Source organism: Crocuta crocuta, unplaced genomic scaffold (genome assembly GCF_008692635.1).
Source record: "Crocuta crocuta isolate KB4526 unplaced genomic scaffold, BGI_CrCroc_1.0 scaffold3, whole genome shotgun sequence".
Classification (NCBI taxonomy): Eukaryota; Metazoa; Chordata; class Mammalia; order Carnivora; family Hyaenidae; genus Crocuta; species Crocuta crocuta.
In genome coordinates, this window is record NW_027529934.1 from 7,988,726 (window position 1) to 8,009,328 (window position 20,603).

A 20,603-nucleotide genomic window follows, 5' to 3' on the forward strand; every position below is an offset into this window, starting at 1 on the left:
GTCATGGAGAGCCATTGAGAGGCTTCAAGTAAAGGAGTAACGTGATCAGACTTTTATTTGTGCAAATTATTTCCACAGAAGTCTGACCACAGGTTTGGCCATCAGGGGAACATAATGGAGGCAAGGAAACCAGTTAGGAGATTGTTTCAGTGATGGGGGTTTAAAGGCAAGAGGATGAAGAGAATGGAACAAATTAGAGATGTTTTTTATAAAGAAAAATATAGGACCTTGTCACTATTTGAATGTCAAGTAGAGGTGATAACAAGAAGGGAGGAGTCAGGTGCCTGGGTGGAAGGTGGTGCCACTGTCTTAATGAAAGGTTGCAGAAGTAATTTTGAGGCATTGTAGTTAGTCAGTTCATCAACACAACTTAAGCAGTCTACAATAATGTTCTAGAAAAGGTGAGAATGATGTGGAAACTAGAATCCCAGCCAAGAATGTAAGAAAGCCTTGGCCATTTGGGCAGCTATGGTTTATTTAGAGAGACAATATTAGTTCATGTTGAATACTGCTGTCAGTTTACAAATTTTGGCCATAATTTCTATAATCATCCTGTGAGATAGACACCAGAAGTTCAATGACTTGCCCAAGAAAACATGACACGTCTGGGGAAGTCCTGGAGCTCTCTATAAGTGGCATGTTTTCCACATTGGCCTCATGCTTTCTGTGGTACAAAGGTCACATAGTGAAACTGCTTCCATGCACTATTCCTACACAGTCTCATAACTTCTTAGTCCCACCACACATCTCATAAAAGCAACTTCACATGCCAGGCAGGGCATGTCATGTCAAACCCTGAGTACAGAGAGCAGTGAGGAGTCACTATGGACTGAGCCTCATTCACACGCTGATATTTGTAAAGTACAATCAGTACCATTGCCTTCCTTATGTATCTCATAGCCAAGGACAAAGGGGACAGAAGGAGAGGGTCTCAGACTGACAAAATTTGGGGCTGACAGTTCTGGAGAGATGGAGGCTGACATAATGTTCTAAGACTTCAGCCCCTCTAGTTATCACAAATGATGTGGGGGTACTTTGAGACATGTTGGTACCCATGTTGAGACTGCTAAGCTTAGATACCTATAAACATAGAAGCCCTTCCCCATCAGTCTCAAAGCTAGTTGCCAAGGTCACAGTCCCTAGTCCAAGAAAGTAACCTAGAATTATTTATAAATTTTGGACACTCTTAATACCATCACTTAGAATGTGTTCCTCATATCACTAATCCTCATATCCTTAGGCCCCTCTACTTTCTTCAGTTCAAGAGCTTAGGCAAATCCAAAGCTGTTTCTCTTTATAAAAAAAGGTTTCCAACATTTGCTCTAACTCTCTAAACCCATGCAGAAATTAATAATGCAATATAAAAGTAAATACCTTTTAATATAATGGGCTTTGGCCTTTGTACACAGGTAAGATAACTCCCAGTTTGGGGCAGAGTTGACCCCAAAGATGAATGAATCTTGCAGTTTATTCTATTTTGGGTGTTTTTCTGCAAGGCAGGTTGGTTTAGTGGAATGAATTTAAGAATATCTCTTGAAATAGGAAATCAATGGAACCCCATTCCCCTGGGCTGCAGTTGGACTGGGGCATATTTATGAAGAGAAGTTCTACTCCTCTGGCTATTTCCTAGCTTTCTTTTGCAGGTCTTTGGTCAGACACCATTTTATGCTGTTGAAAATTCACAGTGGAGCTTGTGGCCAGAATTACCTTATGACTTGGTAAGGTTACTGAATGGCAGGCGGTTTGGGATGGGGGGAGAGGGAGCTATATTTGAAATGTGGGGTGAGAGATGGAGAGGTAAAAGGGAAAGGAGGCCTAGAAGTGACTCTGGAAGAAACTATAAAGCAGGTGAGTAGGACAAACATCATCAAGCCAGCATACACATTTCTCCTTTTTGTGTTTTTACTACTTGGACAGACAATTGTTGGTGAATTCTCTCCTCTACCTTCTAGTCAGCAAATGATATCCATCTTTCATATCCACTGGATTATTGGGTAGGAAATGTTTAGAACACCATTTTAGAAGAATTCTGGGGCCACACGTAAGCAAGAAAGAGCCTGAGAATTGATTGGCAATGCCTGCCATGGGTGTGGGATAGGAAGTGGCAGTGCATGGGCCACTTAGTGATTATTTGCAATATAAGTCATAGATAAAGATAAGGTGTCACTCTGCAATTAAATGACTACCATATCATTCTCCTTCAGGAACATGTCTTTCTCCCAATCTTTTTTTTCTCTTTTTAGGTGTCTTCCTTGTCCATTGTCTTTCTCTTCTTCTTTCCCCCCTTCTTGTTCTCCTTTTACACTGTGTAGACCTCAGACTTATGCATGCTCTACCAGTGGCATGTGGGATCAGAAAGATCACTCTAAGCCTTACAACAAAATTTTATTTTTCTCTGAGAGCTGAAGAGCTAAGAAAGACACTCCACTCTGATTCCTATATTTGATTTCCCTAGGAAACCCCTGAAACTTAAAATCCTTATTTTCTTGAAAGACAAGAAATAACCAAAACACTACAGAAATACAAAGAATTATAAGAGATTACTATAAAAATTATATGCCAAAAAATTGGACAACATAAAAAAATGGATAAATTCATAGAAACATATAATTTCCAAAACCAAATCAGGAATAAATAGAAAATCTGAATAGAATAGTTACTAGTGATGAAATTGAATAGGCAATCAAAAAACTTTCAACAAAGTCCAGAACCAGATGGATTCACAGGTGAATTCTACTAAACATTTAAAGAAAATTTAGTACCTATTATCCTGAAATTATTCTAAGAAATAGAAGAGGAAGGATAATTTCCAAATACCTTCTTTTCTATAAGGCTGGCATTACCTTGATACCAAAACTAGACAAAAACACTCCAAAAAGGGGTAACTACAGGCCAATATCTCTGAGGAACATAGATGTAAAAATTCTCAACAAAATATTAGCAAACTGAAATCAACAATGCATTAAAAGGATCATTTACTGTAACAAGTGGGATTTATTCTGTGGATGCAAAGATGATTCAGTGTTTGCAAAATGATCAATATGATATACCGCATTAGCAAAACGAAGGCTAAAAATCATATGATAATCTTAATAAACATCTGACAAAATTCAACATCATTCATGATAAAAACCCTCAATAAAGTTGATTTAAAAGGAACATACTTCACCATAATAAAGGCCATATATGACAAACCCACAGCTAACATCGTACTCAATTATGAAACATTGAGACCTTTCCTCTAAGATCAGGAACAAGACAAGAATGTCCACTCTCACCACTTTTATTTAACATAGTACTGGAAGTTCTAACTACAGCAATCACATAAAAAACAAAAACAAAAACAAGTAAAAGCCATCTAAATTGATAAAGAAGAAGCAAAACTGTCACTATTTGCACATGACATAATACATATGAAGCCCTAAAGGCTCCATCAATAAAATGAAATGTCAGTCAAAGAAAGACAGATACATATGTTTTCACTCATGTGGATCTTGAGAAACTTAACAGAAGACCATGAGGGAAGGGAAAGGGAAAAAAATAGTTACAAACAGAGAGGGAGGGAGGCAAACCATAAGAGACTGTTAAATACAAAGAACAATCTGAGGATGGGGGGGTAGGGGAGAGGGGAAAATGGGTGATGGGCATTGAGGAGAGCACTTGTTGAGATGAGCACTAGGTGTTGTATGTAAGTGATGGACCACAGGAATCTGCCCCAAAAACCAAGAGCACATTTTACACACTGTATGTTAGCCAATTTGACAAAAAAATTATATTTTTAAAAATATTAGAAGTAATAAATGGATTCTGTAAAGTTGCAGGATATAAAATTAATAAACATAAATCTGTTATGCTTATATAGACTAATAATGAAATAAGAGAAAGAGAAATTAAGAAAACAATTGCATTTACAATTGCACCAAAAAAGATAAGATACCTAGGAATAAACCTAATCAAGGAGGTCAACAACCTATACTCTGAAAACTATAAAACACTGATCAAAGAAATTGAAGTTGACACAAATGGAAAGACCATCCATTTTCATGGATTGGAAAAGTTAATATTTATGAAAGGTCCATACCACCCTAAGCAATCTACAGATTCAATCCAATCTGTATTGCAAATACCAGTAGTATTTTTTCACAGAAATACTCCTAAATAATCCTAAATTGTGTATGGAACAACAAAAGACTGCAGAAAGCCAAAGTAATCTTGAGAAAGAAGAAGAAAACTGAAGGTATCACAATCCTAGATTTTAAAATATGCTACAAAGCTATAATAATCAAAAAAGTATGATACTGACACAAAAATAGACACATAGATCAATGTGGATCAATGTGGGTAGATCTAGGGATAAATCTATCCATTGGATAGATCTATAGGTCTATCCATAGGAGACAGAGCCCAGAAATAAACCCACACTTATATGGTGGATAAATACATTTATAAATTAATCTATAACAAAGGAGGGAAGAATATAGAGTGGAGAAAAGATAGTCTCTTCAATAAATAATGTTGAGAAAATAGAATAGCTACATGCAAAAGAATGAAAACGCTTTCTTATACCATACACAAAAATCAACTCAAAATGGATTAAAAACCTAAATGTAAGACCTGAAACCATAAAAATTCTGAAAGAAAGAATTAGTAATCTCTTTGACCTTGGCCTTAGCATCATATTTGTATATATGTCTCCTCAGGCAAGGGAAGCAAAAGCAGCAATGAGCTATCAGGACTACACCAAAGTAAAAGCCTTTAAAAAAATTTTTTATAATGTCTATTTTTTAAAAATTGTTAATGTTTTATTTATTTCTGAGAGAGAGACAGAAAATGAGCAGGAGAGGGGCAGAGAGAGAGGGAGACACAGAATCCAAAGCAGGCTCCAGGCTCTGAGCTGTGAGATCAAACCCACAAACCCACAAACTGCGAGATCATGACCTGAGCTGAATTTGGACGCTCAACTGACTGAGCCACCCAGGTGCACCCAAAGTAAAAGCCTTTTGCACAGCAAAGGAAACCATTAGGAAAACAAAAAGGCAACTTAGTGAAGGGAAAAGATACTTGCAAATGTTATATATAATAAAGGGTTAGTATAAAAAATATAAAGAACTATACAACTCAACACCAAAAAAAAAATCCAATTAAAAATGGGCAGAGACTTGAATAGACATTTTTTTCAACAAAGATGTACAGATGGCCAACAGACACATGAAAAGATGTTCAATATCAAGAATCATCAAGGAAATGCAAATCAGAGCATCATGAGATACCACTTTACACCTGTCAGAATGACAAGAAATAACAAGTGTTGGTGAGGATGTGGAAAAAAGGAACCCTTGTGCACTGTTGGTGAAAATGTAAATTGGTGCAACCACTGTGGAAAACAGTATAGAGATTCCTCAAAAAATTAAAAATAGAACTACTATAAAATCTAGTAATTCCATGACTGGGTATTTACCCGAAGAAAGTGAAAACACTAATTTGAAAAGATATATACACTCCTATGTTTATGTGTTACTTACAATACCCAAAATATGGAAGCACTACAAGTGTCTGTCAATAGATGAATGGATAAAGAAGATGTCACACACACACACACACACACACACACACACACACACACACTGGAGTATTACTCAGCCATAAAAAAGAATGAGATCTTGTCTTGCCATTTGCAACAAAATAATGGGACTAGAGGGTATTATGCTAAGTAAAATAAATTAAGGGAAAGCATTCCATTACATGCAGAACCTAAAAACCAAAACAAATGAACAAATAAAGAAATAAACAAAGAAACAAACCCATAAATACAGAGAACAAACTGGTGGTTGCCAGATGGGAAGTGGATGGGAGAATGGGAAAAATGGGTGAAGAGGAGTGGAAGGTACAGGCAAAAAGAAAAATTTTATGTTCTCCCTTCTCTGGTGGCTCAATCCCTCAGGGATCCAACATATACTCTAAATGATGTTAAATGTAATGTGAGTCTTTGTGTGTGTGTATGTTTGTGTTTTAATGTTATATTTATTTATTTTTGATGGGGGGTGGGGAGATAGAGAATCCCAAACAGGCTCCATTTGTTCAGCACAGAGCCTGATGTGGGGCTTGAACTCATGAACTGTGAGATCATGTCCTGAGCCGAAATCAAGAGTCAGATGCTCAACTGACTGAGCCACACAGATGCCCCTTTGTGTGTTTTTGTACATGTTGTGCATCTGATATAGGTAAGGAACTGTGAGAAATTTTAATTGTGCTTACAAAGAAGCAAATTGAATAGAGTTGACTTGACACCTCAGACCAACATTTCTTCTGCTTCTCTTCTATCTAGCAAGACTTAGATGTTTTCTTAAACAACTTCACCCAGGAATAAGAAAAAATTTTTTAATGAAAGACCAAGCCTTTTCTTTCCTACCAATTTATTCACTCCTTTGGGAGCCTCGGCTCAGGCCTTCACTCCTCTTACATACTATTTGTAATCAGCACACCTCCCCTGTGGGCCAGATACTGCAGGTGTAAAGTTATTTATTGCCACTGGCTAAGCTGCATTTCTTAGCAGTTCAATTCCATTTCTCTTTTCTGTTCCCATTTTGTTTGTACTCTAGATTGCAAAGTACAAAGGATTATTGACCTGGTTGGAAAAATACCGGTTACCTTTCTTCTGTAAAACCAACTTGTGTTTCCATTATATTCTCTGTCAGGAGCTCATCAGTTTCATTAAGTCCCCAGAAGGAGGTAAGCATGAGGGTGTGTGTGTGTGTGTGTGTGTGTGTGTGTGTGTGTGTGTGTGTACGCATGCGCACATGTGGAGAAATATAGGAAGCCAGGTTGCATAATGATCCTGTGCCTGTCAGTCCTACTGTAATTTACAAATACTGGTCACCTTTGTAGACTTAGATGTGAGGGTGCCTGAGCTTGTACTGCAGCAGTAGGTGAAAGTTTAGGCTGAAAAATTGGTATTAGAGCAATAAGCAGGAATCAGATAGGCTGTGTGTGCTTTTGTCTCACTGCAGCCAGAAGTGAGAAAGTTATGGTGGACACAGAACATGGCAAAACTGCCTAAAATATATCCAGAATCAAACACAGCTCACCACTTTCATTGCTATCACCTGGTCTAAGCCACCACAATTTCTCACCTGGCTGCTGAATCATCTCTTAATTAGTCTTCTTGTTTCTGCTCTTGTTCTCCTTCTCACAGCAGCCAGAGAGAGCCTTTAAAACAAATAATAATAATAATAATTTTTGGAGAGAAAGCGTGATCAGGGGAGGGGCAGAGAGAAGGGAGTAAGAGTCCCAAGCAGGGCCCGCTCTGTCAGTGCAGAACCCAAAGCAGGGCTCAAACCCATAAACTGTGAAATCATGGCCTGGGCTGAAACCAAGAGTCAGATGCTTACCCAGCTGAGCCTCATAGGCACCCAGAGAGAGGCTTTTAAAACTTAATTCAGGTCATGTAAATCCTCTATTGGCTGCTCCGTACCCCCACCAATGACTCCCATCTCAGTGTGAAATCTAATGCCCTTATATCTCTAGGTCTTCAGAGTCCTTGAGATGCAGGTCCATTACTTTTAGGATCTGATCTCCTCCTACTCCCTCCATTGCTTACTCGATTTCAGTTACACTTGGCCTGCTTGCGGTTCCTCAAAAATCCTCCCAAATGCATTCTCATTTCAAGGCTTTGCACTGGCTGTTCACTTTGCCTGGAAATGCTTTCTCAATATATCCACACTGGCTCCCTCTCTTCCTTCTTCAAATCTCTGTGCAAATCTCACCTCCTTAGAAGATGCTACCCTGATGACCCTAATGCCACTCATCCAACTCTTGTCCTAGCACTCCCAACTGCCTTACTCTCTTTTACCTTTCCTTTTTTTTCTGTAGTGCTTATAACCTTCAACCTTACTAGATAATGTACTTATTAGGCTTATTGCTTATTATCTCTGTCTCCTTCACCAGAATGTAAGCTCCTTGAGGGCAGGGATTTTCTGTTTTCTAATGTATCCCAAACATCTAGAATGATACTAAGTAGTAGACATTTAATAAATATTTGTTAAAAGAATGAATTAATAAAATTTCCATCTAGGGTTGAATCGATAATTTGATTCTTGATTCAACTAACCAAAGGAAACTATGTTCCACCCTGGGGGAAAGTCAAGATTCAGGGGATTTACATTGAGCAAAATATAACAAGGTACCAAATATGCACATCTCCTTTCTTCAATATATACATTTGGGAAAATTGGATTGGCAAAATCACTGTCAGGTGGGGATTATAGAAGGCAAGGAGTCTTGGGTGGTGTTTTTGATATGTGGATTGTACTGTACCTGTGGGTCCCTCATATGTCAGTAGAGGGTCTATTTCCTACCTTCAAAAATACCACATACTCCTAACCCAACTCATGTAAATGGCCACGATTTTTCCTCATTCACCCTGAGTGAATGGGGATCTAGCTGTGTGCAAGGCTGAGAGAGGGGCTGGGAGAAGAGCTCATTCTCTCTCCCTCTCTCTCACCATGGACTTTTCCTGGCAGCCAAGATGTTGAGATGGAAAAAAGCAGACCAGTGGCTACTCCAGAAGTGCATTGGTGGCGTCAGAGGGATGTGGCGCTTCTGTACCTACCTCAAGGGCAGTACAGGTAGGTTCTTGGAGTTGTTCCTGGAGTCCTTGCAAGTTCTTAACAGCTTCCAGAATGCCCCAGAACACTTATTGACAGTAATGTACCCATAATGGAAATAAATGTTTTATACTGTAGTTTGTGTAAAAGTCTTTGAAAATGGGTCCACTGTGTAAGTTAGGGTAAAAGTAAAGAGTCCTTTTATTTTGTTCATTCATTCATCCATCCATTCATTCATCTATTCACTTAACAATGTTTGTTGAGCATCACTGTATGGCAGCCTCTGTGAACAAGAACTGTAAATCCCTACTTCTTAAAGCTATTACAGTGGTGGGGAGACAGACAAGGAACAAATAAATAAACAAATCCCTATAGCAGAAGTGTTCACATGCACTGCTTTCTGTTCCATTGAGTTCAGTGGTTGATGAGTGCTGGGAGGTGAGCAGCTAGCACTAGCTGACACTCCAGTTCAGCAGCATTAAACTTCATCCAAGGACAAGCCCTAGTTTAAGGGTGAAATCCTGGATTTCCAGGGAGCAGGTAGAGAAGAAATAGACAGGCTATCTCTTTTAATTTAATTTTTTAATAGTTTATTTATTTTTGAGACAGAGAGAGACAGAGCATGAGCAAGGCAGGGGCAGAGAGAGAGGGAGACATGGAATCTGAAGCAGGCTCCAGGCTCTTAGCTGTCAGCCCAGAGCCTGATGCGGGGCTCAAACCCACAAACTACGAGATCATAACCTGAGCCAAAGCTGGACACTCAACTGACTGAGCCACCCAGGTGCCCCTAAACAGGCTATCTTTTGGTTTGTCACTCAGACTCCAGCCCTGGCAAAGTTGTGAAACAAGGAGCATCACCTTTGGCATCTTTAGGCTCTATTATCCTTCTTTTGGCTATTCTGGGTCCGTGATAGAGGAAATGTTCTTTTTTCTTCTAATCTTCATTTTTTGGAAAATTCAAGTGTCTCATGATTCATTCTCAGAGTCTTTCAGTTTTCCCTAAAGTGAGTTTTCCTTACAACAACAAGAAAAGTCACACAAGATCCGTATCCATTAAGTCCCTTCTCCCCATGCCTCCATCTGCCCCCACATTACGACATTACTAGGAATGATGCCTGAACCCAAAGAAGTGACTAATGGTAATATTTGAGGCAATAGAGCAGACTGGTGGTGGGGAGTGTTATTAGCTGCTACACCCAGATGTAACCTCTAAAGGGGCAACATTGGGGTGTAGCACTGTGCTTGCCCTGTTTAATCTGTAGGTGAAGAGCTGGTGGATTTCTGGATCCTTGCTGAGAAGATCTTGAGCATAGATGAGATGGACCTGGAAATGAGAGATCACTATCTGTCCCTCCTCCTTGTGCTGAAGGCTACCCATTTACAGGAGGGCTCAAGAGTAGTGACTCTTTGCAACATGAACATCAGTAAGAATCATAAAGCATATGTGAAGTGAAATCACTGGGAAATGAACAAACAAACTAATCAATCCTTTTGTAGGCATCTACTCTCTCCATTTTCTATGTATCAGAGATGCCATGGGAACCCTTAACAGGGAAGAGTTCCAAGAGACTAGTGCCCTTAGGCTGGTATGTGCTTCTTCCTGAGATATTACTCACCAGTAAAGATTGACTGGAAGGAGTGAAGACAAATTGGGACAGTGTAGTTAAATAGATCCTGCATCTTCTGAGACTGCATGGCATCTCTTTTTTAAAAAAGAGATCCCTAGAACAAACTACAGCCTACAGGCAAAACATAGTGCATATAGCCTATGGGCTAAGAATGTTTTAACATTTTTAAGAGCTAAAGAAGAAAACTGTGCAGCAGGGACTGCATAGAGCTCACAAAGCTGAATATATTCACTACCTGGCCTTTTACAGGTTTGCCAGCCTCTACTCTAGAACATCAGATTCATTCAAAATTATTTATTTATTAAGTAAGGAGACATTCCTGACCCAAATACAGGTATGCGCCAGAAGATTTGTGGTTTGAGATTGGTCACGCTCCTCTATTCATAGAGATAACTGAGAATTTATGACATTAAAATCAGGGCTGGTAATGACTCCTTCAAATTATCCAGTCTAAATCCCTTCCTTCAAGTAGATCTGACTCTGAAAAATCCCATTCAGAGGTACATTACTTTAATTAATTAATTAATCAATTAATTTTTAAAATAGTCTATTGTCAAGTTGGTTTCTATAAATGTTTTATTTATTTTTGAGAGAGAGAGATAGAGACAGCGTGAGCAGGGGAGGGTCAGAGAGAGAGGGAGTTACAGAATCCAAAGACAGGCTCCAGGCTCTGTCAGCACAGAGCCCGACACGGGGCTCGAACCCACAAACCGTGAGATCATGACCTGAGCCGAAGTCAGACACTTAACCGACTCAGCCACCCCGGCGCCTCCACATTCCTATTATTTTTAAACATATTTTCTTGTTCATTTGCTTTTCTTTACAATAACATACAATTGTCTAAAAAATAATTTAAGGCATCCCATAAACTGGCTTATTTCTGTGGGAGGATGGGAAGGTAATCAGAGAAAGAGGTCACTTCCCTGAGAAAACCCCTAAAAACATGTTTACGATATATTTGTCCTGTACATACTCCAGGGTTGCACGAAGAACAAATGAAATGCTATACATAACAGCATTTGGAAAAATTCAAAAAACCTCTCCCAACGTCATTATCATCACTACCACTACATCATTTTCATCCTTCATGTCTTTCTATTTTTTCCAGAGTCCCTCCTGAACCTCTCCATCTGGCATCCGAACCAATCAACCACCAGGAGGGAGATCTTGAGCCACATGCAGAAAGTAGCTCTGTTCAAACTTCAGAGCTATTGGCTCCCCAACTTTTACACCCATGCCATGACGATTATGGCCAAAGTGGAATCATGCCAAGGCCTTCTGCAGGAATATGAGACTCGTCTGTACAGTATTTGCTGTAGTCACATAGGAGAACTCCCTCTAAACATGAGCATCAAGAAGTGCCACCAACCCCAGAAGCGGTACTCGAGCAAGAAGACCAAGAGGAGGATGTGGCAGTTGATAGACCATGGCTTTATTCTGGAAATAGATACCAGGCCAGAAACCAACATTATGCTCCTCCAGGATGCGTGTTCTCAGGAGAAAGACACATACAAATGCAAACATCCACAAATGCCCTCCCCGAAAGTGAATTCTTCAAAGGAGAGAATAATCAGTTCCCTGAAAAAGGATATTCTCTGTGTCAAGAAATCCAGCATGAAGAAGAAATCTAAGAGCCACCTCCACATGGAGGGCCTCTTTGAGACAGCGTTGTCTACACACCTGAGGACTGTCACCCCCATCATCAATGACTGCCCGCAGATGACAGTCAAGGAGGTCATCAAGCAAAGCATCTCCTTAGGGTACACCCACTGGGCTTTGTGTGCTGATGGCTGTGCCGGGGGTCCCTTCCGGGACTACCTGAAAAAGCAGAATTTGAAAGTGGAGATCCAACTCCTAGACCTCTGGCAGGACCTGCACCATTTCCTCAGTGTCCTGATAAGTAACAGGAAGACTGGGAATACTGTCTTTCAGCACATGCTGGGCAACAGAATATGTGAACTCTACCTGAATGAACAGATTGGCCCATGCCTACCACTAAAATCCCAAACCATTGAAGGCCTGAAGGAGATGTTGCCTTCCGGGGATGAAAACCCCTGGATTCCCAGAGCCCAGAGGGAAATCTGCAAGGTAGGCCTTAGCTGACAGAAATGGTTTAGTATCTGGAAGATTATGCCTGACTGACCAAAAATCTTATCTGGTCACTATACTGGTTAAGTTAATGATATAATTACTCGCATCACTCTTCACGTATTGAAGAATTGGTTGATCTCTTAGGAATAAGCTATACAAACTCAGAAGAATGAGCCAAAAATCTAAAGTAGAATGGAAGTGGGGCAGTGGTCAACATCTACCTTTTATTTCTTCCTTAATTTCCCCTTATGTGGAATTTCCCCAAATCATAACCCTCAGAGTGTTCTACTGAGAATTCTGTTCCAAAATTATGTATTGAAAAATGGAATCTCCCTTTCCTAGAATAACCATCAAGGAGATAGCCAATTAGTAGGAATTTATTCTTAGCCCAAAACATTAGATAAAAGCATGGGCCTATCCTGAAGAATCACCAGAGATAAGGGCCATAGCTTGACTATTGTATACTTTAGATCTTCGCAGAAACCAAATGGCAGAGTCAAGTTGAGTAACAGATGAAAGCCCAATAACAAGGGACTACTTACAAGGGAAAGTGCAGGAGGTTAGGAAAACCATAGGAGATAGTGCAACACCTCAGGGTCAGTAAGGGTGAGTTACTTTTTTCTCTCCTAGGCCTGAAAAATTGAGGAGAGGGAGCAGTTAATAGAACCAGGAGAGAAAGAGCTGTATGGAGGAGGGCACTTGGCAAGAACTATAACTGTCAGTAAAAATATATGATCAGTTCTCAGCAATGTGGCCAGAGAGATCAAATGGAATAGATAATCCCAAGCTCACTCTCCACCTGCTTTCCCAACTCTTGCAAGGACTCCTAATTAGATCAATCCAACTTGAGGTCAAGGGAGCCTGTTGATGTGGTCCTTATATGTTAATTTCCCACGGCACAAGCAGAGTGAAGAAGGATAGAAAGTAGATTTGGAGGGGCAGATGGATATAAACAGCAGCTTATTTTGTGCATTAAAATGTATTTACCTTATAAGGCATGTTCACCCACATTACCTCTTTTGGGCTTCTGAGAATCTCTGAGAGGCAGACAGTGTAGTACTGTTGCCACTACTGTACAGTTGAGGCAAATGAGACTCCTAGAGGGTAAGTGAGTTAGTCCAAAGGCACACAGTAGGATAGTGGAGAAACCAGGGTCAGAGCTCAGGAGGTCTTGGCTCTATATCCAGCACAATTCCCAGTACATCTTAATTATCAATAGTAACACATCAAGTAGTATAAGACCAGATCAGTCCAGTGGGGCACAGCCAAATCTCTCTTTTACAAAGTCCTTCAGTAATGGAATGCCAGAGGCCCCACTTTTCTTTGTGGAGATATTTGGGACTATGGGCTTAGACTTAGGTTGTTCTTCCTGGACTAGCAGATCCACACAGCATGCCTCCTGAGTCGACCTTGGTCCTCAGCAGGTATTAAAGGTATTTGTATACAGGTAAGACTGGCCTATCACAGTTTCTCAGGTTAAAAATCTTGATATCATGGTAACTGGGTGGCTCAGTCAGTTAAGCATCTGACTCTTGATTTTGGTTCAGGTCATGATCTCATGGTTCATGGGTTCAAGCCTCACCTTGGGCTCTGTGCTGACAATGCAGAGCCAGCTTGAGATTTTCCCTCTCCCTCTCTTTCTGCTCCTTCCCTGCTCACATGCACACTGCTTTTTCTCTTTCCCTCTCAAAAATAAATAAACTTAAAAAATATTGCTATCATCTATGACTTACCTTTCTGTCTCACACCCATGACTAGTCTTTTGGTGAATCCTGTGGATTCAATCTTAAAAATATATCCAGAACCTGGCATTCATCCCCTTCTGTGTTACAACCACTCTTATCCAAGCCACATCCAATGTCACCTGGATTACTACAATGGCCTCCTAATGGATGCCTATAGATCTGTCCTTGGTTCTAAGCAGGCTCATTTCAACACTGGCCATGGTGAATCTGCAAAAACATAAATTGTGTAATTTAACTGAAAGTAAGTAAAAGGAAATGAGTGAGGACATTGAAAACAGATGGCTTTTTGTCTTCAGTAAAATCTAAAGTCCTTGCCAAAATGACAAGGCCTACATAATTTCTCCTCTGCCTCCCCTCTTTAGCTTCATCTTCCACTGCCCCTGTGCTCATCACTCTGGCCATTCCAGACACTGTCAGCTCAATGGTGGCACTCCCACTGTGTATAATGTGCAGATGCTCATGCAGCTGAGCCCTCACTCCTTCAACTGTTTACTTAAGTCATCTCAGTGAGGCCTTTCTTGCCCACTTCATATAAAATTTCACCCCATCCCCATTTTACTTTTCTCCTTAGCACTTATTACTCAGGTCCATCCATCTTACATACATACATACATACATACATACATACATATACACATACATTGTGTGTCTGTGTAGCACACATATAATCCTTACAATGTACAGAGACTTATTTTGCTTATTTTCTTTTTCTCATTTTCTTTATGAAGGCAGGGATTTTTATCTGTTTCATTAGTACTGTCTTCCTGGAATCTAGAACAGTACCTTAGGGTATTGTATCCAGTACTTGATAGTATTGATAGTATTTATGTTCCATAGACATCTGTTGAACCAATAAGTCCCACTTGGTAATGGCCCCTCTTTTGGCCTTGACCAGGACCATCTTTTCTGGTTGGAGACTAGTTTCTGTGAGAACTCTGATTTTCATCCAGCTCTTCAACCATTCTCCAATTATCCAATCAACCTTTGGGAAGTGCTGATAGCATGCCCACTGATAGGTCCATTTCCTGACTTCTGACTCACTGATGTGGAAACACAGTCTACATGGAGTAAAGGAAAGGTTTTTAAAGTCTTGGTTCTGTCACTGTTTGGCTATCATGGTATTGAACAAACTCCAAGTCTAAATCCTTCACTATCCCTAGGTCTTTTTGTCCTTATATATAAAATGAGAATTGGGACAAAATTATATTTTGTGATTGTATTTGTGGATTTAATAAGTTTATAGATACATTAAGGAGACTATACTGTAAAAGAAATAGGTAGAGAAGTGGGTGTGAACTTGGAACACAGAGCATCAGCTTAAAAATTGCCTTTGCTTTAACCAGGAGAGAGGATTGAGAGCAGGTGCTGAAGATGCCAGGAGTAAGGAGCCCCACAGACACTGGGAAATATGTACTATTGGGTCCTTTATGTACTCTCACAGGATGGGACAGGAGAGTTTACCAAGTGGAACAAACTGAATTCTAAAGGAAACTTTAATACATTCAAACGAAAAACGATTATAGAAAAAATATATAATAGTATGTCAAATTTTAAAAGGTAATTATAGGTTTAGATATTGTTTTATTATATTTATTACTCATTACTATTTTTTGCTGCACATCTATGTCTTCTAACGGAAAGTGCTCTATTAAACATTGTTTGTTAAGATACCAATTAGATCACTTATTCACTAGTTATTAGAGTCATAAATCTTTTAAGATGGAAGGGATTGTAGTAGGGTACTCATTTCACATGTTTATTATTCCTATTTAATATATAATATTTAGAGCTTATCCATTGGTCAATCACAGTATATTACATTATGTATTGCTAATATTCGATCGCAGAGCAGAATTTTCTCAGGAATATATTTTACTCCTGTTCCCCAGGAACCCAGGAGATCTGATGAAATTACCAAACTTTGTATTCTTAGACAACTTTTGGCAGCATGACTGAGGCAGTTTGTAAAGACAATCTTACATCCTTTAAAAATTATTATTGGTGACTCATTTCCTGCAAAATAATGCCTAGACTACTTAGCAAGGCATTTTAGTCCCTCATGGATAGTCCCAATGAATCTTCACTGCCTTATCCCTTGCCACTGACCCCCTCTGTACTCTTTGCAGGATGCTACAGCTTAGCCATGCTAAGCTTCCCTCATATGAGTGAGTTCATAAGATATTTGTCTTTCTCTGATTGACTGATTTTGCTTAGCATCATACCCTCTAGTTCCATCCACATAGTTGCAAATGGCAAGATTTCATTCTTTTTGATTGCTGAGTGATACTCCATTGCATATATATGCCACATCTTCTGTATCCACTTATCCATTGATGGACATTTGGGCTCTTTCCATACTTGGCTATTGTTGGTAGTGCTGTTATAAACATTGGGGTGCGTGTGCCCCTTTGAAACAGTATACCTGCATCCCTTGGATAAATAAATAAATACCTATAGTGCAATTGCTGGGTCTTAGGGTAGTTCTATTTTTAATTTTTTGAGGAACCTGCACACTGTTTTCCAGAGTGCCTGCACCAGTTTACATTCCCACGAACAGTGGAAAAGAGATCCTCTTTCTCTGCATCCTTACCAACATCTGTTGTTGCCTGAGTTGTTAATGTTAACCATTTGGACAGGTGTGAGGTGATATCTCATTGTGGTTTTAATTTGTATTTCCCTGATTATGAGTAATGTTGAGCATTTTTTCATGTGTTGGTTGGCCATCTGGATGTCTTCTTTGGAGAATTGTCCATTCATAACTTTTGCCCATTTCTTCACTGGATTATTTTTTGGGAGGTGATGAGCTTGATAAGTTCTTTATAGATTTTGGATACTAATCCTTTATCTGATATGTTGTTTGCAAATATCTTCTTCAATTTCATCAGTTGCCTTTTAGTTTTGCTGATTGTTTCCTTCACCGTGCATAAGTTTTTATTTTGATGGGTCCCAATAATTCATTTTTGCTTTTTTCCCCCTTGCCTCTGGAGACATGTTGAGTAAAAAGTTGCTGTGGCCAACACTTTATTTATTTATTTATTTATTTTTGCCTACTTTCTCCTCAAGGATTCTGATGGATTCCTGTCTTACAGTTAGGTCTTTCATCCATTTGGAGTTTATTTTTGTGTATGGTGTCAGAAAGTGGTCCAGGTTCATTTTTCTGCATGTTGCTGTCCAGTTTTCCAGCATCATTTGCTGAAAAGACTGTCCTTATTCCATTGGATAGTATTTCCTGCTTTGTCAAAGATTAGTTGGCCATACATTTGTGGGTGCATTTCTGGGTTCTCTATTCTGTTCCATTAATCTGGGTGTCTGTTTTTGTGCCAGTACCATACTGTCTTGATGATTACAGCTTTGTAATACAGCTTGAAGTCTGGGATTGTGATGCCTCCAGCTTTGCTTTTCTTTTTCAAGATTGCTTTGCTATTCAGGGTCTTTTCCAGTTCCATACAAATTTTAGGATTGTTTGTTCTAGCTCTGTGAAGAATGCTGGTGTTATTTTGATAGAGATTGCACTGGATATGTAGATTGCTTTGGGTATTATTGACATTTTGACAATATTTATTCTTCCTATCCAGGAGCATGGAATATTTTTCCATTTTTTGTGTGTCTTCTTCAATTTCTTTCATAAGCTTTCTATAGTTTTCAGTGTATAGATTTTTCGCTTCTTTGGTTAGATTTATTCCAAGGTATTTTATGGTTTTTGGTGCAATTGTAAATTGGATAGAGTCCTTGATTTCTCTTTCTGTTGCTTCATTATTGGTGTATAGCAATGCAAGCGATTTCTGTGCATTGATTTTATATCCTGCGACTTTACTGAATTCATGGATCAGTTCTAGCAGGTTTTTGGTGGAGTTTTTTGGGTTTTCCATATAGAGTATCATGTCATCTGTGAAGAGGGAAAGTTTGATCTCCTCCTGGCCAATTTGGATGTCTTTTATTTCTTTGTGTTGTCTGATTGCTGAGGCTAAGACTTCCAAAACTATGTTGAATGACAATGGTGAGAGTGGACATCCCTGTCTTATTCCTGACCTTAGGGGGAAATCTCTATGTTTTTCCCCATTGAGGATGATATTAGTGTTGAGTCTTTCATATATGGTTTTTATGATCTCGAGGTATGATCCTTCTATCCCTATTTTCTTGAGAGGTTTTATCAAGAACGGATGTTGTATTTTGTCAAATACTTTCTCTGCATCTATTAAGAGGGTCATGTGGTTCTTGTCCTTTCTTTTATTGCTGTGATGTATCACATTGATTGTTTGGTGGATATTGAACCAGCCCTGTATCCAGGTATAAATCCCACTTGGTCGTGGTGAATAATTTTTTTAATGTATTGTTGGATCCAGTTGGCTAATGCATAGATTTTTGCATCCATGTTCATCAGGGAAATTGGTGTACAGTTCTCCTTTATAGTGGGGTCTTTGCCTGGTTTTGGAATTAAGGTAATGCTGGCTCCATAGAAAGAGTTTGGAAGTTTTTCTTCCATTTCCATTTTTTGGAACAGCTTCAAGAGAATAGGTGTTAACTCTTCTTTAAAGGTTTGGTAGAAATCCCCTGGAAAGTAATTTTTTATTACTAATTCGATTTCTTTACTGGTTATGAGTCCGTTCATTTTTCTATTTCCTTCTGTTTCAGTTTTGGTAGTGTATATGTTTCTAGGAATTTGTCCATTTCTTCCCATTTTATTGGCATTTAATTGCTCATAACATTCTCTTATTATTGTTTGTATTTCTGCTNCTCATAACATATTTAATTGCTATTAACATATTATTTAATTGCTCATAACATTCTCTTATTATTGTTTGTATTTCTGCTGTGTTGGTTGTGATCTCTCCTCTTTCGTTCTTGATTTTATTTATTTGGGTCCTTTCCTTTTGCTTTTTGATCAAACTGGCAAGGGATTTTTCAATTTTGTTAGTTCTTTCAAAGAACCAGCTTCTGGTTTCATTGATCTGTTCTAGTTGTTGTTGTTGTTGTTGTTTCATTAGCATTGATTTCTGCTCTAATCTTTATTATTTCCTGTCTTCTGCTGGTTTTGAATTTTATTTTGCTGTTCTTTTTCCAGCTCTTTAAGGTGTAAGGCTAGGTTGTTTATCTGAGATGTTTCTTCTTTCTTTAGGAAGGCCTCGATTGCTATATACTCCCTCTTATGGCCAGCTTTGCTGCATCCCGAAGGTTTTGGGCTGTGGTGTTATCATTTTCATTGGCTTCCATGTACTTTTTAATTTCCTCTTTAATTTCTTGGTTAGCCCATTCATTCTTTAGTAGGATGGTCTTTAGTCTCCAAGTTTTGTTATGTTTACACATTTTTTTCTTGTGGTTGATTTTGAGTTTCATAGCATTGTGGTCTAAAAATATGCATATTATGATCTCCATCTTTTTATACCTGTTGATGGATGATTTGTGTCCCAGTAAATGATCTATTTTGGAGAACATTCCATGTGCACTGGAGAAGAATGTGTATTCCACTGCTTTAGGATGAAATGTTCTTAATATATCTGTCAAGTCCATCTGGTCCAGTGTGTCATTCAAAGCCATTGTTTCCTTGTTGATTTTCTATTTAGATGATCTGTCCATTGATGTAAATGGGGTGTTGAAGTCTCCTACTATTATGGTATTATTATCAATGAGTTTCTTTATGTTTGTGATAATTGATTTATATATTTGGGTTCTCTCACATTTGGAGCATAAATGTTTACAATTGTTAGATCTTCTTGGTAGATAGACCCCTTAATTATGATATAATGCCCTTCTTCATCTCTTCTTACAGTCTTTACTTTAAAGTCTAGATTGTCTGATATAAGTATGGCTACTCTGGCTTTCTTCTATCAACATTCGCATGACAGATGGTTCTCCATCCCCTTACTTTCAATCTGAAGATGTCAAGGTCTAAAGTGGGTCTCTTGTAAACAGCATATAGATGGATCTTGTTTTCTTATCCATTCTGTTACCCTGTCTTTTGATTGGAGCATTTAGTCCATTGACATTTAGAGTGGCTACTGAAAGATATGGATTTATTGCCATTATGTTGCCTGTAGAGTTGGAGTTTCTGGTGGTGTTCTCTGGTCCTTTCTAGACTTTGTTGCTTTTGAGGCTTTTTTTTTTTTCATCTTTTCTCCCCTCAGAGAGCCCCCCTTAAAATTTCTTGCAGGAGTGGTTTAGTGGTCATGAACTCCTTTAATTTTGTTTGTCTCAGGAACTTTATCTCTCTTATTTTGAATGACAGCTTTGCTGGATAAAGAATTCTTGGCTGCATGTTTTCTGATTCAGCACGTTGAATATATCCTCCTGCTCCTTTCTGGCCTGCCAAGTTTCTGTGGATAGGTCTGCTGCAAATCTGATCTGTCTTCCCTTGTAGGTTAAGGATTTTTTTTCCCCTTGCTGCTTTCATGATTCTTTCCTTGCCCCCGAGTATTTTGTGAATTTGACTATGATATGCTTGTTGATGGTTGATTTTTGTTGAATCTAATGGGAGTCCTCTGTGCTTCCTGGATTTTGATGTCTGTGTCTTTCCCCAGGTTAGGAATGTTTTCTGCTGT

The 20,603-nt window shown here is 38.9% G+C and overlaps 1 protein-coding gene across 1 annotated transcript in view; it reads left to right on the forward strand.

Moving 5' to 3' along the window:
- RGSL1 (regulator of G protein signaling like 1) overlaps positions 1-20,603 on the forward strand; it is a 120,024-nt gene that overhangs the window by 4,911 nt on the left and 94,510 nt on the right. Inside the window, exons 3-7 of the mRNA XM_077763360.1 lie at positions 1,644-1,718; positions 6,600-6,729; positions 8,520-8,624; positions 9,866-10,027; positions 11,340-12,319. Of these exons, the coding sequence (XP_077619486.1) occupies positions 1,644-1,718; positions 6,600-6,729; positions 8,520-8,624; positions 9,866-10,027; positions 11,340-12,319 (1,452 nt within the window). The remainder of the gene's footprint in view (positions 1-1,643; positions 1,719-6,599; positions 6,730-8,519; positions 8,625-9,865; positions 10,028-11,339; positions 12,320-20,603) is intronic.